The sequence below is a fragment of the Eptatretus burgeri genome, chromosome 7 (assembly GCF_056783735.1).
Source record: "Eptatretus burgeri isolate ZD-2024b chromosome 7, Ebu_testis_v1, whole genome shotgun sequence".
Lineage (NCBI taxonomy): Eukaryota > Metazoa > Chordata > Myxini > Myxiniformes > Myxinidae > Eptatretus > Eptatretus burgeri.
The window spans coordinates 25,280,371-25,307,791 of NC_140967.1; the positions used below are offsets into that span (position 1 = coordinate 25,280,371).

A 27,421-nucleotide genomic window follows, 5' to 3' on the forward strand; every position below is an offset into this window, starting at 1 on the left:
TCAGATCCTGCGACAGGAGGAAAGGGCTCCGCGTGACGTCACCACGCCCGCGGGCCAATCAGAGAGCTTGCCGCCCATTTTGTCCAGTGAGAGAGATGAGTAGCGATTTTGTGCACCAAAACCAGCCAGTGAGAGAGGGAGAGTCGCGAGGACCCCCCCCCCCCCGAAGAGGGGGATATAAATACTGGCACGGTCTGTGCGTTCAGTTGTTCTGGGTCTGGCGCGTTCGTCGTTCGGGTCCTGGCAGGAAGTGCGCGCATCTGTTCTGGTTCTGGAGCTGGCGGAAAGCATGAACATCTGCATGCAGGGCGATTGAGTTCAAAGGGCGTCTGCGCACGGAGTGGTCGGTGCCGCGGAGGGCCTTCTCCCGCCGGCCTTCGCCCTGCCGACTTCGTTAGCCTGGATCGTCCGGATCGTGCTGGGGGTCCGGTTCTGCCCCGAGCACCTGGTCCTTGAAGACCGCATGAGGTGGACAGGTCCGAGTTAGGCCTCAATAAAGACCATTTGGTCCGATTATTTGGGTGTGTGGGTATGTGTGTTCGTGGCACCAGTCAGCTAAGTAGTGAATTGTATAAGTGCTTTTTGCCTGTATATACGTGCATTTATTAATATTCGGTTTAACTCTGCCCTTATGTGCTCCTCTCATCCCCCCATTGTAAATAAACATCCCCATTTGTGAAATGTTTCAGCTCGTTCGTGTCCTTTCCTTCATTGGCTTAGCGTGCTGCGTGTTGGAAAATTAGCCAGGCCGTTGCCCTTGTAACGGGATGTTTGGGACCGACGGATCTCAGCGATGAAACCGCTCGGATCGCACACGGAACGAGTACGCAAAGCGGCTCGTTCCGTACAAGTATCGTCGAGGGTGAATTTTCCCGGTCGGTTGGACCACTTGGGTATTTAGGTAAATTGAAATTGGCAATCGACCCCACCCTACGTGGTCTGTCTATTGGCGAACTTCAGTCCAATAAGGGACCCATACTTTTCCGGAGTTTTCCGAAAAGGTACGATCTAAATTCTGGCGATCGGTCGAGCCGACTCTGCAGCTCCATATAGCGGTCGTGCTTGCGGCCGATGCCCAGCCCCACAACATTGGTAGTCAGGAGTGGGGTGCGAGAACCCATCCACTTCCGTAAATTTGCAGGTTCGAATCCGCAACATTGGTGTTCAGGAGCGGAATTCAAACCCCTCCGTCTCCGTGAAATTCACGGATTCGGATCAGGGGTGTAGGGAGCGAACCCCCCTGTGCCCCCCAAATTACGAGCAGTTTAAATTTTATTCCCAACACGTGACATGTCTAGCCAAGACGAGCTGAGGCAGGTGGGTAGTGTTAATAGTGCAGACGGATCTCTAGTCCAGGACGCCAACCCCATACAAGAACTTTCCCCGCAGCCGAACCCAGAAGTGGTTTTGGGAGCGGCGGGAGGGGCGGCGCATGAGTGCCCCCTCCAGCAAACTGCCCTCCCGGTCCCTAGCGAATCGACTCCGTCGGCGGCGCATGAGTGCCCCCTCCAGCAAACTGCCCTCCTGGTCCCTACCGAATCGGCTCCGTCAGGGACATTTGACTGGGGCCGGGTGGTGGAGATGATGCGGGGGATGATGCAAGAAATAAAAGAAGAAATGATAGGATATATTAAAGCGAGTACGCAAAGCATGATGGACCATATGGATGCGCACACGGAGGCAATGAGTGGCGAGATGCGGACCGCGAGTGACAAAATGGCGGCGCCACGTGGCAGAGACACCGGACTGACACGGAGTGTGCATTGTGTCCGGCCCGCAATGGATACGGGTGAGGTCGGCATGACGAGAGACGCCGTCACGGTAATTGGGGAGACCGAGACATGTTGGGTGAGACAGCAGGGGACGACGGAAGAAACAAAGGAGGTGACGGAGAAATTAACGATGACGGAGATGCGGATAATAAAGGAGACAAGGGGAGACATTAATGAACGCGAGGGGATGACGGAAAAAGTCACAGAGACACAAAGGTCGACGCAGGATTATGGAACTATTGACGAACACACACACGTAGGAATAGTGAGGAACAATGGGATTGAGTTTGGGGAATGTTTTGTGACCTGGTGCGAGCAGCCGGATAGCCTCCTTCAGGAACGGAGGGAGGAAATATGCTCCTTTGAAGCAGATCGCGACGAGATGCGTCCGGTCGAGCCGAACGAGGTGGAGCGGATGAGTGCTGTTAATGGGTACACGCGCAGCTTGGGGGATAAAGAGATCCCGGGACCCCTTGAGGTAACATGATTCCCCAGTGTGAATGTCCCGGTGTATGTGGGTAAGAGTATGAGTGGTACGAGTGTGTTGAAAGGTGTGCAGAATACGAGTGGCATGGCGTGCGTGAGTGCATGCATGAAATTGGTAAATGGACGGATCCAGACGGGAGACGGGAATGGTGAGCTGAAGAGGCCGCGTAGGGTTATTTCGATAACCGCGCCAGTTTCATGGGACGTCGCGTACGAGGCCCGTTCGGCATTTCGCAAACTGCCCTCGCGCGCGCGTCTTCATGAAGGAATTCCGGTGCGGGAACATCCCGCGTTTCCGGAAAGACCGTCGCGCGGACGGTTAAAATGGCGGCGAGGGTTGACTGAATTTGGAATACGCTGGTTCCGATGTGCGCGCGTGTCTGGGGCATCACGTGCTGCATACCGCGTGTTCTGTTCACGGAACACACGGAGCGGGTTTCTGGGGCGATGCGCGCGTGCCAGCCTGCACGGGAAACTGCGCAGGTTGGGTGCATGAGTGACGTCATCGGCGGGAATCTTGCGGCACAAATGCCGGGGGAACAGCGCACGCCATCCCTCGTGGGGAATCCCGCAAGAGCGAGCGCTTGTTACGATGTGCAGGGTGATGTCATGGCTGCACTGATCGGCCATCGGAGGGGACGTTAGTATCGCCCAAAGGGACGAACGGCCGCGCCGTAAACCGCCACCATGGCGCTGCAGAATTTTTTTTTTTAACCTTACTTCCAGTATGCAGCCCAGTTTGGGCAAAGGAAGCACTAGTTAGTGGGAGGGTTAGCGATAGTTAGACCGGCTTCATGGGGACATGAGTTGTTCCTCATGGAGCCTGTGGAATGAATGGGTTAGTTAGTGGGAATTTAGGTTAGATTTAGTATGGAAAATGGATTTCTGGAAGACACAGACAGACTTGGAATGTGTAGTGGGGATGTAGCTTCGCTATGTAGATTAAAAGGAACGTGCATTGGAATAAGGGATGACGAGGGAGCACGAGATAGTGAGGGGAACATAGGCAGAATATGGAGTGGATTGGAAAGTGAAAGGAAAATGTGCAATGAACGAGTATGGGTCAGCGGGCCTATGTGTGTATGGAGTGAATGTGGAATGCATGGTGCGAATGAATGATTGAGGGGAGAAGTAATTCCCACCCAAGGGACCCCGGGGTCAGTTTAATGTTAGTTAGTGGGTTAGTCAAATTTGCCAATTGGAGGTCGTTTTGTTGTTGGTGTGGAGTGAAGGCACGATACCCATTTGGAGAGGTGCAGGAGTAAAATTGACCGGCTGGGAGTGTGGCTTGGGAAGGTGAGTACCGAGTCATGGGCACCCCGGGCACCGAAGTAGTAGGCCACGGGTCCAAGGGACCAGGATAGTGTACTGGGCACGGGCGACCTGCAGATCGGGACCAGGAGCACCAAAGATGCCACGTGGGCATGGAAGGGGGGCAATGCCAGGAAGGGCAACCCCCTTGTTCATAGGGAGCAGGTAGGCTCGGAGACAGCCTCAGGGTCCGGGGGTGCCGTAGTCAGAGTCCGGCAGGAGAGAAATCCCTGCCAAGTGAGCCACGCTGCCCAGCCACGAAATTGTGCAAGGGCACGAGTGAAAATTTGAGGGCTAGGCCCAAATTTATAATGGACACCAACACATGCGACGGGAATCATGGTTTTTAGAACCGATAGTTGAAATGGCAGGTGTTTTGGAAAGCCCCGGGGTAGTTTAAAGTTTAATAAAAAGTAGGATAGTAAGGAGAAGTACCCCTTCGCACCATCCATCCCTTCGCTCTCCGTAGGCTGCTGGAACCACCTTGGATTAGATTGCTGAACTCTGAGGAGGCCATTCTGAGGGGTTGTTGGGCCTCGAGACAGGACGCTAGTCTCTCCCTATTCCCCTCCAAAATGGGAACATAGGGGTTGGGAGTAGGCTAGGTTGACAGGATAGGTTAGCCGGACAAAGACGATAAAGGGGGTTAGGGAGACGTAATTAAAAAATAATAATAGTAAAATAAAATTAAAATAAAGAGGGGCTAAATTTTGTTGTTTTGTGTTGCAAATTAAGGGAGTGGGCATGGACAGAGACAGGCAAAGGCGATAGGTTGGGGGGAGACAGTAGGGTAGGTCTGAGCCCGCTTTTGGAGCAGCCGACACCACCACACTCCCTCCAGACCCACACGGAACGAGACCGGAGGCCGGCCAGCTTCACCTGCCAGCCTGTTGTGCTGTACTTGTTGTTCTGCGGTTGCCTTGCCATGCCTTGTTCCCCTGCCTCTGCCATAACCCTATGCCTGCTACCCTTTTATTTGCATTGCCCCTGTGTCATCATCCTCAACCATGTGCGCCAGGATCATCCAGTTTTGCAAGGACTGCCTGGCAGGCAGCCACTCCACGGGGACTGCATTGAGCAGCCCGTGCACCGTTTCTTGCATCCAGTCCAGTTCCATCCTTTCATTTCAGGGAGGAGCCAGGGACTGCATTGGACAGCCGGCTACCTCCCTGTTCTTGCACAAGAGAGCCAGAGACTGTATTGGGCAGCCTGGCTACCTCTTTAAATGGCCTGTGGGATGGCATATAGCATGCCGGGTTAGGGTGAGTTGCCTCCAGCAGCTGAAGACTCGAAAAAAATAGAAGGTTCAGTGACAAAAGAAGGACCTTTTGAGCAGGCCCTGAAGACGTCCGCCCTTCAGCTGCGGAGCACTCACCCTCACATAACTGTTGACATTGCTATACCTTCTTTCCCACAGATGCCAGGTCCTGGGCCATGGTTAGTGTAAAATATTAGTTTAGGTAAAGAATGTAAATAAGTTCTTAACCCACCTAAATGTTTGTCATAGCGCTGGCAATTTTAGTTAAGTCGTCTGAATGAGTCAGTTAGTTACACAGCGCATTAATAGGTTATTTATTTTCGGGACATGTATGGAAAAAAAAATGTCGCACTCAGGGATCCGAAGGTAAAATGTACTAGGGGAAACTTACACATGCTGGTCACATGAAAATTTGACAACTCGGGACGAGTCTGTAAAAAGGGGAGTGGGTAGTGTTGCGAATCTGGAAGTCATGAGCACACAACATACAGGTCCTATAGATCAGTTATATCGGTAAGTACATGTTGCCAGTTCGGGTCCTGTCCCTGGTCTAATGGGTAATTAAATGTTCATACGCTGTGCAGTTATTTTGATAGTTAGGGTTTTTCTTTTCGTTTATTTTTACACCAACATCAGCGCTGATGACACCGCATCACCCTCACCTTCACTTCCCTTCCTTCACCTCGCTGTGGCCAATGCCATGCCTACGTGCGTGTCAGCACGTACATCGGCAGAGCCCACGCAGAATACAGTTCCTCTGGCTGTTTGGTGGGCGGAGCCCCCGCAGAACCATGTTGCTCAACTTCCTGTTGGAGGGGCGGTCCTTTGGAAGAAGGCGGAGTTCAAGGAGGAGCCACGCGGCGGCCCTCGACCAATCAGCGTGCAACGTGTGAGGTGACCATCGCCCGGCCAATCAGATCCCGCGACAGGAGGAAAGGGTTCTGCGTGACGTCACCACGCCCCCGGGCCAATCAGGGAGCTTGCCGTCCGTTTTGGCCAGTGAGAGAGGGAGGGTCGCGAGGAGCCCCTCCCCCCCCTCTAAAGAGGGGGATATAATTACTGGCGCGGTCTGCACGTTCAGTTGTTCTGGGTCTGGCACGGTTTGCGCATTTGTCGTTGTTCGGGTCCTGGCAGGAAGTGCGCGCACGGGTTCTGGTTCTGGTGCTGGTGGGAAGCGTGAACATCTGCGCACAGGGCGATTGAGTTCAAAGGGCGTCTGCGCACGGAGTGGTCGGTGCCGCGGAGGGTCTTCTCCCGCCGGACTTCGCCCTGCCGACTTTGTTCGCCTGGATCGTCTGGATCGTGCTGGGGGTCTGGTTCTGCCCCGAGGACCTGGTCCTTGAAGACCGCACGAGGCGGACAGGTCAGAGTTTGGCCTCAATAAAGATCATTTGGTATGATTCTTTGGGTGTGTGCGTTCGTGTGTTTGTGGCACCAATCAGCTAAGTAGTGAATTGTATAAGTGCTTTTTGCCTGTATATACGTGCATTCATTAATATTCGGTTTAACTCTGCCCTGATGTGCTCCCCTCATCCCCCCATTGTGAATAAACATCCCCATTTGTGAAATGTTTCAGCTCGTTCGTGTCCTTTCCTTCATTGGCTTAGCATGCTGTGTGTTGGAAAATTAGCCAGGCCATTGCCGTTGTAAAGGGCTATTTGGGACCGACGGATCTCGGCGATCAAACCGCTCGGATCGCACACGGAACGAGTACGCTAAGCGGTTCGTTCCATACGAGCATGTCAAGGGTGAATTTCCCCGGTAGTTTGGACCACTTGGGTATTTAGGTAAATTGAAATTGGCAATCGACCCTACCCCACGTGGACTGTCTATTGGCGAACTTCGGTCCAATAAGGGACCCATAATTTTCCGGAGTTTTCCGAAAAGGTACGATCTAAATTCCGGGTGATCGGTCGAGCCGACTCTGCAGCTCCATCAAGCGGTCGTGCTTTCAGCCGATGCCCGGCCCTGCAACAATATGAAGGCTCTTTAGTCAAACTATTTTGGTCAAACTGAAGCGAACTCTTTAGTCAAGCAACCTATAACTGCATGTTATGTACAAAACAATTAAATCCTATAACAGCCATCGTAATACAGCCTAGCTCATAATAGTAATGAGTTGCGATGCAACTCTAATTTGGTGATGGACAATCCTATATTTCTATTTTTTTCACAAATAGACGTTATTTTTATGAAGATTACATGAGGTATCACTGGCACACATCCAAGTTCCAAATCATTGCTTGAACCTACATGGGGAACTGCATCAGCAGCACAGTCAGGTCCCAAAGAAATGATGTAACCAGCAGACACTCAGAATGGGAACTAATAGTCATTTAATTCATAACTACATTTTTTCTATTTTACTTTTGTCTTTAAATATATATTCAAAGTGTGTTCTTCATAATTATTTTGATAGAATAGAACATTCTAATTAGTAATTTGACCTTCTATAGAATACAAACTTCATTTAATGATGTAAAATAAGTGCAACAAAGAGTCTTGTTAACACGTTGACTGCCAACTTTTAGAGTATACACCACTCCCATTTGCCACGCCAAGTATGCATGTGTGCATATACTTTACTTTCAAATTTTACCCTTCTATGAGCAAATCTAAGTTCATTTCTTATCCAATGGTGGGGAAACCCCACATTATGAGAAACCTTGGAGCTGACAGTGGGACAAGATTTTCAATTCCGTATGCGAGGTACGAGTTGTCTTGTCAGACTTTTTTTTTAGCACTGACTCAACTGGTATGATGGCATTGTTGCTACTGTCATTACCCTTCAAAATGGCATGAATGAATGCAATGAAGTAACAAAACATCTCCTGGAGACTGATAATCATGATCATGATTTATGTTCACCTAACTGCCAGCAGATCATTTGTTGCGTTTTCTGGCATGCCAGCACGTTCTGTTTACAATACGATAACGTCATATTTTCTACGAGAATATTCATAGTGGCAGAATCTGGTACACCCAGCACAATGAGTACACTCGTAGTTGGCAGTCAACGTGTAAAGTCAGAAAATATATAATTGTAGTTTGGAAGGATCACGATTCACAAAAAAAGCAGCACCAACCAGCTTTTTTAGTCTCACACAAAGGGAAGGCTTTTGTGCAAAACTAAAAAAGTTTTTAAATTGCTGCTTTTTTTATGAAACAAGAATCCTGTTGTTCTGCACTGAGGCCTTGACATGGTTCCAGAGGTCCAATTGACTTTCCTCAAGCAATGATGTGCTATTGCCCCAATGGTCCAAAAGACCTTGTCACTCTGATCCATTCACAAGGTGAAGAGAGAACTTGAGCCAGTATGTTTACAAAAATATACCAGACGGCCTTATTTAATTATCCTTTATCAATGCTTCATTCTTGATCAGCCTACTCTTCCTCACTGGGGTCTAATTCGCTATTTTTTGACCTGCTCAACAATGCGTTGACTTGAACAGGCTGCAACAGTTTCTTTATGATAAAGCGCTCAAAAATATTTTTTCACTTTTCTCACTCATGTCATCGAATGCCTCATCTTCATACCTACGAATCAGTTATAAACACCCAGCGATGCTGTTTGTGGCTTTATTTCATTTCCGCGCATGCGATAAGCTCCAGAATCTCTTAACCTGAGCCAAATTTCAAAATTTTGAACTGCAGAATTGACCTGAGCAGCAGTACCGACTGCTAAAAATGTGTTCATTTGTCAAATTCGGACATTGTTTGACATTCCGGCGTCTCCGAGTGGTGATAACCGATTGCTAATCGCTTGTCAAGGCAGCCGTTCCTTATCAACCGTTTCGTTAGAATGCTTGCTTAAGTGCTTAAGTCACTTAGCGAGCACTCCACAAGCTGCTTGATTGCTTGTTTCAAAGCAATGGTGACACACGACAAAAGTACACAGACTGTCAATCTGAACACATCGAAAAACTGTGTTGGGCTCTGCGGTGCCATGCATGACTCTGGTCATGCCTCGCCCACTGAAAAAAATGTAGTGCAATTTTATTTTCGTTGACATCACTTTGTTTAACCTTTGTGTTTAATCTGCATTCATGATACACCCACTATTTTGACTTTTTTTTTTTTAACGTCCATTGACCTCGTGTTTAAAGTTCTGCCATGTAGTGGGGCAACTTAGCATAACAATTGTGCATTTTGTGAGGAAAGCACCAAATTTGGCACACGAGTAGCCTATCATATTATGAACAGATTTGGATATTGGGCCATCTCAAAATTTTTGATGGCAGTGGAAAATGGCTGCCACAGCCATCAGTGGCTGAATTTGAGATGGCCCAATATCCAAATCTGTTCATAATATGATAGGCTACTAGTGTGCCAAATTTGGTGCTTTCCTCGCAAAATGCACAATTGTTATGCTATATTTAGCTAAGTTGCCCCACGAATGTTGGTTCAAGCTGTGAAAAGCATAAACTGACATTGTATTCTTTGTGGCTTGATATATTTTTGAATTGAATTTTGCTAATTTCCCACTTGAATTCCTCTTTCAAAGAACTCTGTTTGAAGGCAATTCTTTGTTTATGTCGTTTTTATGTACTTTATGCATAGATTACCACAATGGAACTTTGAACAGGCACAGTTACAACGGTCCACTCAAAAGCACTCATCTGGAGATGTGTGTGTGTGTGTGTGTGTGTGTTTGTGTGTGTGTGTGTGTGTGTGTGTGTGTGTGTGTGTGTGTGTGTGTGTGTGTGTGTGTGTGTGTGTGTGTGTGTGTGTGTGTGTGTGTGTGTGTGAGAGTGCGCGCGTGCGTCGTTATTAAGCATTACATATCATTCTCTTTGCAAGCTCCCCCTCCCCCCCCCTCACCTTTCTTTCTTTTTTCTTTTTTCTCTCTCTCTCTCTCTCCCACTCTCTCTTTCTCCCCCCAATCCCCCTCCCTCCCCTCTCCCTCTCTCTCCTACCCCTCTCCCTCTCTCTCCAACCCCTCTTCTACCCCTCTGATTCCCTTTCCCTCCTGCTCCCACCCCACTTTCTCCTCCTGCCCCTCTCTCTCTCCCCTTTCTTTCCCTCTCTCCCAGTCTCTTAATATTCCCATCATCGAATTGACGGGTTATATTTGCTAGTTAATCAAGAGAACTGAGTATTATTCAGCCTCACCATGAACAATTGATCTGTATATTTTAACTTTTTTTTTCTTTTGCAGAAAAACAATTCCTACAAAGTATAAAGATGACCTGTATGTTGCAGTTGGATCTGACTCACTACAGCAAATAGGTGAGTTCCATTATTAGTCCCCTTCCGGGTCTGTCGGTCTCTGTCCCTCCCACCTGTGATTTTTCAGAAATTTTCCCATACCCTTTAACATACACAACAGAAACTTCATACATGGGTTTATTATGATAATAAGTTACAGAACAAGTTTGACTTTCAGGGTGTTTCGTCAATTTTTCAGTTATCCCCTTTTTGGACTTGGAATATATCACATCGGTAGAGGATATATTTTGCAAAGCAATTCTCGCTCTTGTTAAGGCCCGGTCACACCTTGACGTTTTAGCCAACGTATGCCGATTTTTAAATTTTTTTTCTAAAACGCTGGCACACGTTGAATACGTTATGGGTAAGTTTTCATAACATTGAGAGCACGCTGAAAAACACTGCCATACGTCGTTGTACGTTGGCTTTAAACGTTGCACTTTTTGGTTGTCCTCAAATTTTTTCATGCTTGAAATTTCACGACGTATGCCGGCGTATGACTCACACGTTCCGCTACGCTGGCCACAAGTTGTATGCACGGTCTGCGATCGTTGACAGACGTCAACACATGCTACTTGTAAGTTAATCATAAGTTGAGACACGCCGAGGTAATGTTTAGCGTACCCGAAACTTATTTCTAACCTATGATTAACGTGTTGTTGGCACGTTACGCGATCGTTGCCACACATCGACAGACGTTACTTTTAAGTTACTCATAGGCTGAAAGACGTCGGTATAATGGATCGTCCAGGCATCAGCGTCCACGGCCACGGCCAGGACACTTATTTGCAGCATTCTTCAAACTTTTCTTGGGCATGACGAGGATGTTCACACGTCGATGTCTAGCTTGGCTATGATTCCAATTGTCCATCGGCAGCGTCTATTTAAAATAGTCGAGTTTGAGCGTTTTAACACGTTCAGAAGAAACGCTTCAAATTTCCAAACCCCAGCGTCAAAAAACAAAGGCGAGTGACAGCAATTTAAATCGTTCATTGTAAACAATGAAAATAGCTGAGTGGTACCGTTTAAAAGTCGTTGAGTGTAAAAAAAATCCAATTGTTGAGGCAAGCGTCTACTTTCAATAGTGGAGATGCAGCCATTTAAATCGTTGAGTTTATCATTTAAATCGTTAAATCGTTAAACGCAAGGACGATCCATCATAACCCACACCCTCCCCCTCACACTCACCTACTACTGCCAACATGAACAAACTACTACTAATACTAATACTAATACTAATACTAATACTGATACTGATACTGATACTGTGACTGCTGACATGGACATCGACTCAAAAAGGACTCGAAAACACTGTTGGGTTCCCCTTTTATGAGCAGCATTTTTATATACCAATTCCCAAAACCGCTGGGACCACGTCTTTATATGGCAGTTGTAAGTTAGAAACACGTTAATTTTTTTTTTGTCGACCGGAAGACGTCATTGGAATACGTCTACATACGTCGATGTGTGTTGGGACTACGTAAAGAATTGGTTCAAAGCACGTCAAACATAAGTTAGAAATAAGTTTCGCGTAAAAAAGACATTACCGCGACGTGTTTCGACTTATGAGTAGCTTATAAGTAGCCTTTGTGGACGTGTGTAAGCGTCCACATATCGTGTGTAAAACTTATCCCCATCGCATGCGGAACGTGTGTCATACGCCGAGTACGTCGTAAAATTTTGAACATGTTTAAAATTTCTTGACGTACTCTACTTACTACGACGTATGATAGCGTACTTTAGCGTTGCACTCACGTATACCAAACTTACTCATACCGTATTTGACGTGCCCCAACGTTTTAGACACATTTTTCTTAGGTCGGCATACGCTGGCAAGATCGCCAAGGTGTGACCGCGATGTTGACACTTCCATTTCTACGGCAGTTATGATTCGAATCGTTGTGCGTCAGCCTTTTAATAGGCTACGTCGTCGATGCGTGCAACGCGCTATGCCTAAGTTAGACTATCGTTGGGCATCGGTTGTGTAGGCCGACAACAGGTTCAGCATTCGTTGGTATAAGTTATCTATAACACAACGAAACGTTCTGTGTCCGTTACCAATGCGTTATACATAAGACCAAGTCGCTATGAATACGTCCGAATCTTTAAAAAAAAACATCAAAAGTTCAACGTAAGCCAGCGTTTTACATACATTTTAATACGTTGCCATCGCTGGCTAAAACGTCAAGATGTGACCGGGCCTTTACCTCTGCCACGGAAGGTGGACGGAGCTGATGTTTTCATGCCTGTCTGTTTGTTTGTCTTCTGTGAACAGGCTATCTCAAAAGTTATGGACGGATTTGGCCAAAACTTGGTGGACAGGTTGGGATTGTGACAAAGATGAACTGATTCGATTCTCGTGAAGATCCTTATCCAGGCATGAGCATTTAAAAGTGATTATTCACCATTGAAAGATAGGCCCAAAAACTATATCTAGCATGATATTTCAAAACGTTATGGACCAATTTGGATGAAACTTGCTGTACTGTTTGGGTGTGTGACAAGGACAAATTGATTTGATTTTGGTGAAGATCTGGATCTGGATCTGAATACGAGAATTTTTTATATTTTCTTTAAATGATTCTTCATAATTGAGAGATTGGGCCAAAAACGTTGTACATGGTGGGATGAGTTGGTCTGTGGACCAATCCGGGCATCACGTAACAGATGTGGATGGTGTGGAATCGATGTTATAGACTTGTCCCACATACGAGACAGATGAAATTGCAAACTGCCCCTTTTGTTTAAAGATGGTGATTAAGCTCTTTCCCAAATGGCTTCCTTTACACCTCCAGCAAATCACTTTTTTTTCTCCATCTCCAGGGAAGAAAGTCAAGAGGACGTCTTAAAAAGATATAGATTTAAAATTACAAGAAAGATATGGAATGTTTGGGTTTGCACCAAACTTATGTAATGGATAGATCCATATGGTGGAATGCCATCATTCAACCAACCCCCTGAGAAATTGGAAACTCATCATAAAACTGCTGCTGCTGCTCTTTCCTGACACAAAATAGACAGTTCTTCCTCAAATAAGGTTTCTGCAAACAATTATTTAAAGTTTAAACCAAAATGATTTATACCGCTTTCAGCAGTAAACCACCAGGTGGCGTATCTTACCCACCACCTCAAGGAAGACCCAGGTGTATTGTCTAACTCGCACAGAAACCATCCTCGGATGGATATTTCTCCCAATTGAGACATTTATCAAAGTGGAGTTAAAACTTAAATGGAAACAATGATATTAGTATATCACGTGCATACAGTATATCCAATTAACTTCATTTTAAGTGCATTTACCTGAGAATTTATTCTTATTTGCATTTGAAAGGACCCTGTCACTTTCACTGTGGCATCACATAATGTTGACGTGACGGAAATGCCATCTGCTTTGGTTTATCTCTTATAGCTGTGGAAATCGACCTCACGCTATTATTCTGTTCTTACATGGTACTTTATGAAGCCAATATGTAGCCACAAGTACTTAGAGATCTCAAATGCATTTCACCTCTCAAATACTACCTGTTAAGGAGACAGTATGCCTCTTTTTTAAACTCTCAATTATCTCAAGGAAGTTGCCCATTGTTGAGGAATTTATATCGGTCCCAACTTTGCCAACTGCATCAGTGATTTTGGAAAGAAAATGACTGTGATCAATAAGTGAGATTTACTTGTCATGGCTGCCCTCCAGGGTGAGGTCTTGGTTGGCATCTACTTTGAAAAGCTTGTAATAATGCTGAACTCACATTTCGGTCAATGGCATTTACTCATTGGCCAAATGGGGCAGGCTGATTCATCAATGTGTGTGCCGTCCCTCGGATGGATGTTACACGGGCGTCCTGTCTACCAGCATTCGTTGGTGGACGTTAACGATGCCACGCTGTACTTCGTGAAGAGCAGGCGAACTATCGCCGGCACCATGAACAAATTACATATCCCTGCCCTAACCAGCAGAGGGCACTGCATCAGCGGCACAGCTGCACCCTCAGTCAACGATGCTACCACGCAGCCTTGTGTTGCATACAAACAAAGAAGAATTGGCCAAAGGTACAGACGTGTCATTGTTCAATAAATCTTGACCAATTTAATTCCATTCTCTTTTTTTTGTCATGAAAAGGGAATGAAAATACTCTAAAAGAGCACATTCGTATTTCTATAATAGGAAAATTATGTGAAATGCTCATTCTCGTTTCGTTTCACAGGGGATATTTTCATGCACATGTTTCACTTGTACAACCGTGGAGTTTGCGTTCACATGTTTATAGCTTCCTCACTTTCGAAGAAAAATGTATCTTTTAGAGAGCATGGTGCATGGGATTGCAGGCATTGGTAAAACCTTAACCCCCCACCCAAACCACCCTCCTTCCTGTAACACAAAACACTTATTTTGTACAACAAATTTTTTGAAAGTTGGACAGTTTAGCTGCACCTTTAATGAGACCGGCACTTATAATGTTTAAGAAGTTGCTCAATATGTTCATTTCAGTTTCCACCACAAGATTTTTTTTTTAATAGATGATGTAAGGCTCGTGGTGGAGCTGCTACTCACACACATGGGCATACAGACAACCATACGCGACACAACACAAGACTGGTAGACGAGACAAACACAGCCACTGAGCTTGGGGGAAGTGACATTACTTCCCACGGTACTCTTAGTTCCAGCGATGTCACAACAACGGTGCCGCTCTTCTCACCGCACTGAGCAGAGCATTTCCTCGGAAGGAATTTCCTCTTCCCAATGGATGCCAACCTGTGAGAATTGTGCCTGCTCTTAACCTTAACCTTTTAAATGCTGAGCATTAAACAAGGAAGTAGCACGTACCATTTTAAAAGTCTTTGATATGACTCGGCCGTGATTGGAACCGCCAACCTCCGGACTCAGAACGGACTATTGAACTGTATATAAGACTGGAAGGATTATGTCTATTCACGTTGCATGCACCATTGTGTTGCCACCGCACAGACCCTTTTCTACGCACACGCCGCCATGTTGCTCGGTAGGCCCAGCACATGATTCACTGCGTCCCGCGTTACATTATGTTTATGTGAGAAAGTGTTCACATCGACTTTGACTTTCAACTCAAAATTAACATTCAATATTCAAGATTTCCTGAGAATTTATCATGCGAGTCAAAATATATCTGCAACGAGTGGGCCTACCAAGATGGCGCTTCGTGGCGACAAATTTGCTCCTATCGTAATCTTTCCAGTCTTATATACAGTTCAATGGAACGGACGCTCAAACAATTATGCCACCAAGTCTGTCATAATCATTCAACTATTATCATCAGAATGAAAGCACTGAGACTCTTTTAAAGCATGCGATGGAGTATTGAAATGTATCTGGTGAGCATAAACAAACAGTATTTCAGTCTTTTCAATCACAAATCACCACTTTTCTACAGTTGTAAGCTGGCTAACTTGTGTCCTTTCGCAGAATGTTGTCTTTTCAAATCGCTAATTTGCATTTCAGAGCAGGTGTTTTCAAGTTTTCAAGTTTCAAGTTCTCTTCAAGTTAACCATTTTCGTAGCCATGGGGCCAAACAGCAGACCTTGCATGCGTTACAGGTTCTTTACCAGTACCAGGGATGAGTTATGAACCAACCTTGGAACAATGGATGAAGTCTTTCAAAGTTCTTTTTCCCCAGGAGGTGAAGTACATTTTCACTCGACCACACTCGCATGTTAAGTGTCATCTCAGGTTTTATAACATATAATGGATGAAATAAACACATTGATTGAGGAATGCTAACCTCCGTGGGAAGCGAGGAGAAACTTTCTGAGGCATTAACCTTTTGTCGGAACAAAGTAATTAAAAAAAAATTAGCTGTGGTAGCTATGCAATATTTTATAGTTCTAACATGGTATGAAATGATAGGTAGATGTATGCAATAAAGATATGAAGGTCTTTGACTGTAGCCTTGAATTTATACACCAACACACAAAAGAGTAACAGCTCGTTGCCTGTCGTATGAGCATGATGTACTTAGGTTGAGGTCTAGTCTGAACATGCATATGAACTATGGAGCGTGACAAGGCTTAGAAGACATTGTCTCCCACTATCAGATAAAGTATGCTCCCAAAGTTATTGGGACACTCAATAAATATGCAGATTTGTTAATTCGCAACTTTATTTGATTTATAATAGGATGTTACTGTTACTTCCACTATGTACCAAATTGTGGTAGATATTAGGCATATTATTGCATCATTCCCTTTTAATGGAAGGAGTACAGTGGTGGATTGTGTTATTTTGATCCTGGCACTCATGTGGAACTGTAAGGCAACCTACATTGATGTGATTGATTTAAGTTTGGATTCTGAGTTGGATAATTCAGCTTTTCAATGTTGTGGTCCTCAAACCAATTCCTAACAGACACAACTGCATGGTAAGCTGTCAGTAAATGTAGGGGCCCGAACCATGGTATTGAATCAAACCCGATTGAGGGCTAACAGAAACGCTCTTAGGTTGCATACTTACCTTTAAGCTGTCTAGTCTGGGTTCAAATCTTAGTCTGACCATAAACTAATTTTGCAGGGTGTTGCATAATTGAATATGCCCTCATTTGGAGGGGGTATGAATCCAGATGCTCAGTTAGCATTTGCTCAGAGATGAAAAAGATCTGATGATGCCTCTTAAAAGGTCTACCAATCTGTGCGGGTACGATGGTCAAATACTAAATTCTTTCAATGATCTGGTGGAGAGTTTTTTGGTGTACTGAATCAGAAACATAACCTCACCTCCCAAAATGGTGGAAACCATTTGCATACAAATGTACTGCATATAAATGTTTGAAATCTGATAGTGCAGCAATGTCAAAAATGTCACAATATGACATCTTTACAATGCAAATGTTACTCTGCATTGTGGGAAGAGTATGTCCATGCAGGGTTGGATGGTTAATTTCAACTTTTGATGTGTTGTACCAAATTTTTGGGGAATGTAGTTTGTGAAGAAGTGTTGATGAATTAAAGCTTCCAAATTGCAGAACCAGATACCTGAAAGTCATGAGGATATATCCAAGAATGAGTAGTTGAAAACTTTTTAATGATGTCAATCAATGACATATTGCATTTCAACAAAAGAAACAAAGGCAAAAGTTAACTAGAGCGAAGTCCATGGCATACCATTGCAAATCCCTATGCTTCCCACCTCAAAACAAAGTTGAAAGATGGCAAACAGTTCTTCCAGTAATGACCCAATATCAAATTTTGAGTTACAATTGTTTTTCCTGTTTTCAGCCCTGTGATCCCAAGTCCCCAGCCCCTGAGGTATGAACCGGGGGTCAAATCCAAAAAATCGTGACATATTCCATGCTTCCCCCAATGATGATTGCATATGCAAAGTTTCATCAAAAATGCTTTAACATATTCCCGTAATTGTATTTTTTGGTATCTGACCCCCCCCCCCTGCAAAATCATACTGCTCTTGCACCTTACTGATCATAACTGATAGGCTTGGTGAATTTCTGCACAACCGTTTAGGAGGAGATAGTGTGACGGACAGACAGACAGACAGATGGAGACGATTACAATATCCCCCTGTTTTTGTTTTTTCAAAAAGTGTTGGGATAATAATCTTATTTCCAGGGCATTTACCTTAATATACCATCAATCTTCACCACATCTTCATTTGAGCTTTGCCACTCATTCAAACTCATCACACAAAATCTTTGTCTCCCAAACACATTGTCATTGCATGCTGTGCTCTCACAACACAGGAAGGGGAAAGGACAATTTTATTTTACAATATAATGTTACACTAGTGGGACAGGGAGAGGGGGGATAATAGGGCGGGGGGGGGCATCAGACATTCCCATAGAACAGATAGGAATGTATAGAGTAACATGGTCTGTGTACGAGTAGTTAGCCAATCTCAATGTAATAATAACAATCTCAATGATACGTCAGCTTTAGAATCATCTTGTTTGAATGTGCACCATACAGGGATGGTGCATGGTAATAATAATAATTAATGAGGGATTATGGTTCATGAATTGCATATATAACTCCTTTGTGTTGTCCCATTGGGTGGCTTGGGGCTCTGCCAGTCAAGAGAAAGAGAGGGGACAGAGCTATTTACATCTCCAGGGGTGGAGCTTCGATGGACTCGAAGGGGCAGAGTTTTTGTTGCCCTGGGAGGAGAGGAGAAAAAGATGAGCGAGTTTGGACTCGAAGGAGAACAAGACTCGGAGGAGGAGAGTTGGAGGAGAATGAGTGTCGAAAAAGGATCGTGAGACTCTGAGGAGAACTTTGTGGAGGGAGCCTCTGAAGAGAGCTGACTCAAAGGGCCTTGTGGAGGAGAATGAGACTGAAGAGAGCAGAGAGTCTGAGAAGAAGGGGGCTGAGGAGGACAGAGAGAGAAGAACCTAAAGAAGAAATGGTTGCGCTGTCGGTGCCTTCCTGCCTGCCTCTGCTTGTTCGTCATGCCTGGATCGTGCCGTGTGCCCTCATCACCTGCTCGTCCGCTCATCGCCTGTTCATCTCCTCATCGCCTGCTCATTACCACTACCAGAGATGAGCCACCCAGTTTTTGTTTCCTTTCCCTGTCTGTGATTAAATCTGTTGTCTATTGCCATAGGTTTTATCTCACAGTATAAAATTAATTATTTATTAAGTACATTCCCTTCCTTCCCTCTCAACCTGCCCTCGTATTTCTCCCCCACGGGTCAATCTTTCCCTGGTTGTTTGTGTTACAGGAAATAACAAAAGTTTTCAGGTTCTTGTGTTTCTCCTCGGTTCTCACTCGTGCAAACCCGCCAGTAGTTGAACGCAGTCTGAAGGAGTGAAAGCCAGTTTGGCATATCCATCCATCGTCGGTCTTAATCGACCTGGACATGACAATAATACTGCAGTAAACCTTCATGTGTTGTCCACGAGACGGTGGTCTCCTTGGGATAACCTGAGGCGGTCCCTTCGGGTGGGTGCCTGGAATGTCCGATCCCGAATAGAGGATGATCACCTGTCTCTGTTATCATTTGAGCTCAAGCGTTTGAACATCGGTATTGCAGCACTCTCTGAGGTTTGGAGACCGGATAGTGGAGAGATAATGGCGAGTGGTTCCACCTACAATTGGTCTGGTCGCTATGATGGTTACCATGCCCAAGGAGTTGCTGTAGCTTTGTCTAATAAGCTGGTCATATGATAATTGAGGTAACACCGTCAGCGAACATCTTATGAGACGAAGGATTCGTCACTCCTTGGGTGTCGTTTCCCTGGTCTCTGTATATGCTCCAGCTGAGGAAAGTGATCTCAACCTGAAGGAAGCCTTCTACGCCACGCTCGAGTCTGTGGTTGATCGGTGCCCCAGGCGAGATACTCTTCTCGTCTTGGGGAATTTCAGTGCATCGACTGGAACTGATAGGGATGGTCATGAGATGGGTTAGTCCCCATGGGTCTGGAACTGTGAACCAGAATATCACTAAGTTCCTTGACTTTGCAAGAAGTCATGGACTTGGGGTGGTTGGTTCATGGTTTCAGTGCCCACAGGATCATCGCTGGACTTTGTATTCCAACGATGTGATGTGGCAAAAGAGATTGATGGTCGCTGGAGGATGATCCAGAACTGCAGGGTCGACCGGAGTGCTCAGTTCCTTAATACCGACCACCGGCTTGTGGTGGCGACTCTGAAGTTTCAGCTTAAATCCGGGAGAATGGTACCATCCCAGCCTCGGCTGGATGTTGGCAAGTTCAAGGATGAGAGGGTAGCTGAGGAGTTTACGCACAGGCTGAGTGGAGATTTGGGGGGTCTGGGTGCTTTGGGGAATCCTCAAGAGTTGTGGAGTGCCTTCAATACTACCATCCTTGATGTTGCCGGTGGATGTCTTGGAACTCACCGCAGGGCAAGGAAGAATTTTGTCTCTCAAGGGACACTGGATACCATTGACCAGAGTCGCAGGGCCAGGCTGAATGGCAGAGCTGAGCTGTTCAGGGAGCTGAGGCGTAAAACTGTACGTGCACTGAGGGTGGACAAGGAGGCCTATGTGCGAGGAATCTGTGAGGGGGTAGAGCATCACCTGTGGACAGGTGATTCTCATGTTGCTTACAGGGCAATTTGTGCATTACGTTCCTCCAAGCCTGTCCCTCAGTGTACTGCAGTTAGAGCAGAGGGTGGTGGGCTCTTGACAGAGGAGTCCGAAGTGGAGGCCTGTTGGGCCGGTTACTTTGAGCGGCTGTACCAAGTTGACCCACCAGCTGTTGAGTTGGATGTCAGGGGTATCACTATCCCTATTGATGACCCTCCAATCAACTGTGATATACCTTCGTTTGTGGAAACACAGGCTGCGGTGAACCGGTTGAAATGAGTAAAGCTCCTGGGATCTGTGGCATTCATACTGAACTTCTCAAGGCGAGTGAAAATGCTGTACTTATATCATTGTATGCAGTTTTGTGCTCTGCCTCGAACACAGGTATCATCCCAACTGACTGGAAGAGGGGCCTTGTTGTCCCTCTCTGGAAAGGGAAGGGTGATTGCCGGACTGCAACAACTACCGAGGGGTGACGTTGCTCTCAGTGCCGGGCAAGGTCTTTGCTCGGATAATTCTTGATCGGATTCGCCACCATCTGCTCTTGCACCAGTGCCCAAAGCAGTCAGGCTTTACACCAAAGAGGTCAACAATTGACCGTATCCTTGTTCTTTGGGTCCTCACCAAACGTAGACGAGAGTTTCGGCAGGAGCTGTTTGTAGCCTATGTTGATCTCTGCAAAGCATTTGATTCAGTGAATCGGGATGCCCTCTTGAGCATTCTTGGTCTTCGTGGGGTGCCACCAAAACTGATCGATCTGATGTTTGAACGATACTCTGGTACTGAGAGTGCTGTGAGATGGCGTGATACCATCGCTGACTTATTTCCAGTTGTTACTGGAGTTTGTCGGGGTGTGTACTGGCCCCCACACTTTTCAGCACTTGTTTGGACTGGATTCTGGGGAGGATGTCAGAGAGATCTAGCTGTGGTGCATCGTTTGAGAATGTCAAGATCGCTGACCCTGATTTTGCAGATGATGCACTCATCTTTGCAGACACTCTTGATATCCTTTTGGGAGCCCTTGTGGTGCTGAAGGAGGAGTCGGAGCCACTGGATTTACGGGTTTCCTGGGTCAAAACGAAGATCCATGCTTTCATTGCCATATTGGAGGCTGCTATCTTGTCTGCACCTGTTTGTGGTGAAGATGTTGAGGTCATGGAGAGATTCACTGACCTTGGCAGTGATATTCATGTCTCCGCTGGCTGTGAGATAGAGGTCAATAGACGTCTGGTTCGGGCCAAGTTGCTTGGGGTCAATATCAGTTGCTGAGAGAGACTCAAATGAGATTTGTTATCTGCATAGTCTGTGAGCATCAGTTGCATCTGTATGGACATATGGCTCGTTTTCTTGATGCTAATGCTGCTTACCAGATTGTCTTAGCAAGGGACCCTCGTGAGTGGATGAGGCCAATATGCCGACCACGTGCCTCGTGGTTGCAGCACGTTGATCAGCATCTGCCTGGGGGATGGCCAGGTGGAGGCCCCTGGAGTACCAGTGGAAATTGGATGCAACAACGTGCTGCTCCAGTGCATGCTCCCATACCTGACCTGATCTGACCTGAACATTAACAAATATGGCTCAACACAATACCTTTTAGTTAGCATGCTTACATTTGAGTCATATATCAGTGTATCAATAATAAAACCTCGGTTTAGCTAAGTTTTGGTGATCACCCTACAAACAGAGGCTTTCTTGTTTCCTTCAAGGTTGATCAGAAGAAGGAGAAAGACTGGTCTCGGCATAAGCAAGGGATGCCATTTTCCGAGCCTGCTGTGGATATGGCAAGGGCACAGAAAGACCAGGTGAGCAGAAGAAACTATAAATGCAATATTGTTTTGAGATTTATTAATGAGTGGCTTTGGTTTGGGGGGTTGGGGGAGGGGGGTGTGATGAGGTGGTAAAGCATTGGTGCTTTGCCCTCATGGCTGTTGGATCGATTCCCACAACTGCTGAGAATGAGGAACTTCAGTCATTTAAGTTTCCTGCAATGAAGTGACGACTTTTCCAGCTTTGCTTCTCATTCATGAAAACATTCATGACTTGAGTACCCCAATGCTCTGATAAGATTGTGGCTTACTGACATACAACAAAATCAAAAGGTGTATTTGTGACCATGATGGATTTTTTTTTAAACCTTACCAACAAAGTCATTCCTACGATTGTTCCATTATATCAGCCACTAACTTATTTTCTTTATTGATATCACAACTGATGCAAAAGGTCATTGACAGAATGGAAGCTTAAAACACTGACCTTGTTCGCTGAGAAAATAGATGGACATGGGATGGGCATGCAAAGAAGTTTAGCATAAGTGAAACAATATAGTTTGTTCAGGAGACTAAATGAGGTGGCAAAATAAACTACTACTTTGGAGGATTGGAAGAAAAAGCAGGTTTTAAATGACACAGGGAGGTAGGTGATTCCATCTGTTAAAGAAAATGGGGAGAAAAAGGTGGAAGTAAGCAAATATCTTGGACCAACTGAAGTTTTCAAAGAGTGGATTTGTTTATGAACACCTGTTTTTGTAAATGATAGCTGAAGAAAGGGGAAGGAATGTAAGTTCAGATGAGAGGTGTTAAAAGATCGAGGTCACAAACTTGCAGAGGTGTAAGAGGATCCCAGGTCCTGAGCTTGATTCTTCATTCGTATGCAGTACAAGGCTGTGGGATAGCACTGTTGGCTGAGGGCATGACTGTGCTGGTGATGCAATGCCCCATGTACATGAGGACATGAATTTGTAATTTGCTCATGGTACCTGTGATAGCTTACCTACTCTTTGCGAAGGTTCAATTTTAGAATTTGAATGTGCTGTGAAGGGCAGGTGGATGAGTTTTGACAAAACATAGTGGATGAGTTGGATAATTGCCAAGAACAAGACAATTCGATTTTGGTTCCGGTCCGAATCAAGATCCAGCCTCTCAGTGAGATACAAAACGTAAACTGTTCGGCCTTGCGGAGTTTTGCACTCAACCGAATGCTGTTCTAGTTTGATGTGTACTTCTCGTGTTTCATTAAACATGCATTTATACAGCCTTCTGTCAAACTTTTCCTTCAATTATCTTTGATCTATTGCTGTAGTCGTGTAATCTATTCCAAGGTAATCAGCATTTTTATGACCTCTGCCACCGAAGGTGGATGGAGGTTATGTTTTCACCTCTGTCTGTCTGTCTATCTGTGAGCAGGATACGTCAAAAAGTTATGTCCGGATTCAGATGAAATTTGGTGGACAGTTTGGGTGTGTGACAAGGATGAATTGAATCAATTTTGGTGAAGATCTGGATGCGGATCCAGATACGATAATTTTTCAAGTGATTCACCATTGTGTGATCGGCCCAAAAACGATATAATATAAGCACGATATCTCAAAACATTGTGGACGGATTATGACAAAACTTGGTGGGTGAGTTGGGTGTGTTACAAGAACAACCTCATTAGATTTTGGTCCAGATCCCGATGCAGATCTGGTCTATCAGTGGGATACAAAAAGGAAAATGTTCAGCCAGACAGAGGTATGCGTTCTACTAAGTGCTGTTCTAGTTATTGTTTTTTAAATTATTTTTTTACGCATACTCAGATAGCTCATATGTGTCCCTTCATTTGTGAAAGCTTCACTGGATTTTTTTTTAATCCTACTTGAAACTGGTCACACTCAGTTTTTAATATTAGAGGTTCATTATGCTACACTGGTTTATAAATGATGATTTTGTGGCTGCTGCTGTGTTCCTCATCGAAGAGGTAATAACTTCATTATGCATGGAGTCACGTTTCTCAACACCACCTTCTTGGAAAATTGATAGGGCCATAGTCTATAATAATAAGTGTGTGTGTGTGTGTGTGTGTGTGTGTGTGTGTGTGTGTGTGTGTGTGTGTGTGTGTGTGTGTGTGTGTATCTACCCCACAATTCCAAAACCATGAAACCGAGCGGCCTGAAAGATTGCATGCATACCAAGGGAACTCCAAGGTAGTGCATGAATGAAAATTGTCTCCGGACATGTCCAGTGGCTGTTTGGGTTAATTTGAACACCCTTTTTGAAGATAATTAACGGCCTTAACCTTTATCAAGGCACATCCTTGGTTAGCCCCTGAGTCAGTCCTTTGTCAGTTTGCTGGGGTCTTAATTCGCCATTTTATTTGGCCTGCTCGACAATGCCTTGATTTCAAACAGGCCGCAACGTTTTCTTAATGCTATAGTGCTCAAATGTTTTTTTCACTTTCTTCACTTATGTCATCAAATGTCTCATCGTATAGTATAAATTGTACTGAATGCTGCACCCCATGTCTCCCTTCCCCTCACCATACCTCACTTCATGTTTACCTCCTCTCAACCTCCCCCCTCCCCACGCCCACCTCCTCCCAAACCTCCCCCCCACCCCCACCTCCCCCCAAACCTCCCCCCACCCCCACCTCCTCCCAAACCTCCCCCACCCCCATCCATCCCCTTCCAACTCTGGCTGTTTATAAGCATTACAGCTGAAATGCGATAAGCTCGAGAATCTCTTAACCTGAACAAAATTTCAAAATTTGAGCTGCGGAATTGAACTTAGCAGCAGTTATGACTACGAAAAAACTGTTAATTTGTCCAATAGGCACATTGTTTGAAATTCTGATCATCTCCGGACGTCTCCGGACGGTGTTTAATATGACCCAGCCAGCAGTAGTGTAGTGCCAAATTTTGATGTGCTGGAGCTCAGTAAAAAATGTCGGCTGTGACGTCATCGCCAAATCTACCTTTTTGTTCCTGCTGGGCATGTTCCAGTTACACATGGCTTGGTAATGTATTAATTGAAAAGGAATACGCCCCTGGAGCATCCTGTTTGCAATATAGCAGCAAAGCAAATCACTTGCTAACTAAACATGCCCCAAGGAAGTGTTCCTTTTAAATGAATGGCAAGGCATTTAGAGTTGGCTGGTTAAGCATGCTGATTACTTTGCTGATGGATGGGTAGGCAGTACATCGACGGATAAAGTTTTGACAACATGCAGTTCAAAAGGACCAGAAATGCAGTTTGGAACTATTTCGGGAAGGTGAAAGAAGACAGTCTGAAAGTTGCATGCTCACTGTGTTCAATAGACATTGCTCATCACTGTAATATGTCCAATATGCGAAAACATTTGAAAACCAAAAAACAGAGCGAGTACCTACTAGTGACAGTTGGGAATGTGGATTCACAAAACCAAAGTCTGTAACAGCAACAAGTTTGCTTTCACAATCGACAACTGAAAGCAATTTCACCCCGGTAACGCCCCTGTATGCTGCCTTCCCTTCCCCTCACGTTGTTTTATGTTGTACGTCTGTTAATCTTATATGCACCGACTTAAAATGTATCGATGCCAAATGCACTGTTTATCCTTTTTTTTGAGGCACATGTATGTATGTGTGCATGAACAAGCACCCAGAGTGCCCTGGGAAGTGACGGCACTCCCCCCAGGCTCAATTATGTCTCCTCATGTCACTTAAAGTTTAATTCACACTCCGCTGCCAACATAACTTTTTTCTGTTTTGCTCTTTGTTCAGGAATTGGAAGAGAAGAGGAATAATTCTGGAAAGCTGTGGAGGGAAATGAATCTGGATGACAAATTGTAACCATCAATTCAGATCAACCTTTGGTCTATATTTTTAATCCTACTCACCAGTGGGACAGCCGTGCTCTCTAGAAATGTTCTTTCCAATAGCCACAAACTGCATGTTGGAGAAGAAGAAGAAGATCCTACGTGTAGGTTTACAATTCATGTCATTGTGTATGTACATGCAGGTATTGTGTATTTAAACTTTGTTTGCCATGTTTCAGTTGACCAGGTAACATGAAAGTGTTTTTGTCATACCGTTTTTATAAAATAGCTATTGAAACCAGCGAGGTATTGTGGTGTTTCATCAGTAAATCATTTTGCTTCCTCTGCAAGATTGAGATCAATTTTCTATGTTTACATTTCAAATTGATAGTCAGCGTTTCATACATTAACAAAAACAAACAAAAAAATTTACCTTGAGATATTGGAACAACATCTCACCATTTCATTGAATAGTATTCTGTTTGTGAAAAGGTGTGTGGCATGATTTTTCTGAAAACGAGACTTTGTGGCTGAATGGTTAGAGCATCTGCTCTGGGTGTGTGGATGTTAGGCGGTTTGATTTTGACCATTCTTATTTCGTACAAGAGACACGTACACACACACACCACACACACACACATGCACACAGAGAGACAGATGGGCAGAGATGGCAAGAGAGCGACAGAGGTGTGGGAGGAGAGTGCTACAATTTATTAGGAGGGGGAGCGAGGATGGGAGAGAGTAGAAGGGTGGGCGGGGAGGAGGAGGAAAAAAAAAGACAGGAGGGTGGGGGGGGAGGAAAAAAAAAAGACAAGTGAGGGGTGGAGGTGGGGTTAGCAAAGAGAATGATATGGAATGCTTAATGACCAAACACGAAAAAAAAACATGTCAGAACAGCTGTACACACGACACAACAGAGTTTGTAAGGTAATCTGCTGACACATCTGCAAAAACTTTGATATTCAAGTTCCAGAAAATGTGTGGGGAAATGAACCAAAAGCAATCGCTGAAAACATTGAAGTACTGCTCATGCATGACCTTATGATCCCATCGCGTGTGAACATCGAAAGCAAAGTATTGCGACCAGATATCATACTTAGGTACAAAAAAAAGAGAAGAAGGCATTGCTAAATGAGGTGTTCATTCCAATGATTTTGGATGGACGATGCAGAAATCAAGAAAATAACCAAATACCAAGACCTCAAACATGAAGTGAAATGATCCTCGAAGCTGAAGAATGCCAAAATTGTACCATTGAGTAGTATGTGCCCGTACGTGTTCCCGCACATGCGTGCCCGTACGTGCATGGCCGTACATGCAAAAATAAAAAAATACTTTAAAACCGCTTGCCAAAAATAGCCACACAGGCCGTTCCTTCGCTATCGCATGCCCATACGTGCGTGACCGTACGTGCACACCAAAAAAAAATCTCTCAAACAACCACACAAGCCGTTCCTTCGCTGTCATTAACGACGACTGGATTGGGGCATTGTGTTTAAGAAAATCGAGAAAGTACAGAAATCGAGAAAGAAAGAATACAGTAAGTCGATAAATCGAGAAAGAATACAGTAAGTCGTCACCATCCGGAAGTCCGGAAGTTAAGTCCTCACTGTCCGGAAGTTCGCATATCGCAGTTATGATTATTCGCAGTTTAGTTTTAATGGCCAATTATTCAATTAGCGCCAACATATTTTGCCTTTTCGCAATGTCATCGCAAGGAAAAACACAAAGAGAAGAGAAGAGAGAGAAAAAAAACTTTCAAACAACTACACAGGCCGTTCCTTCACTCTTGTAAACGATGACTGGAT

General features: G+C 45.0%; 1 protein-coding gene across 1 annotated transcript in view; it reads left to right on the forward strand.

Annotated features, from left to right (window-relative positions):
- The window catches only part of DYNC2LI1 (dynein cytoplasmic 2 light intermediate chain 1), a 58,742-nt gene extending 32,827 nt beyond the window's left edge, over nt 1-25,915 (forward strand). The window contains exons 10-13 of the mRNA XM_085887732.1: nt 9,986-10,056; nt 15,607-15,689; nt 21,770-21,865; nt 25,579-25,915. Of these exons, the coding sequence (XP_085743858.1) occupies nt 9,986-10,056; nt 15,607-15,689; nt 21,770-21,865; nt 25,579-25,647 (319 nt within the window). The 3' untranslated portion in view covers nt 25,648-25,915. The remainder of the gene's footprint in view (nt 1-9,985; nt 10,057-15,606; nt 15,690-21,769; nt 21,866-25,578) is intronic.
- Nucleotides 25,916-27,421: the final 1,506 nt, after the last annotated feature.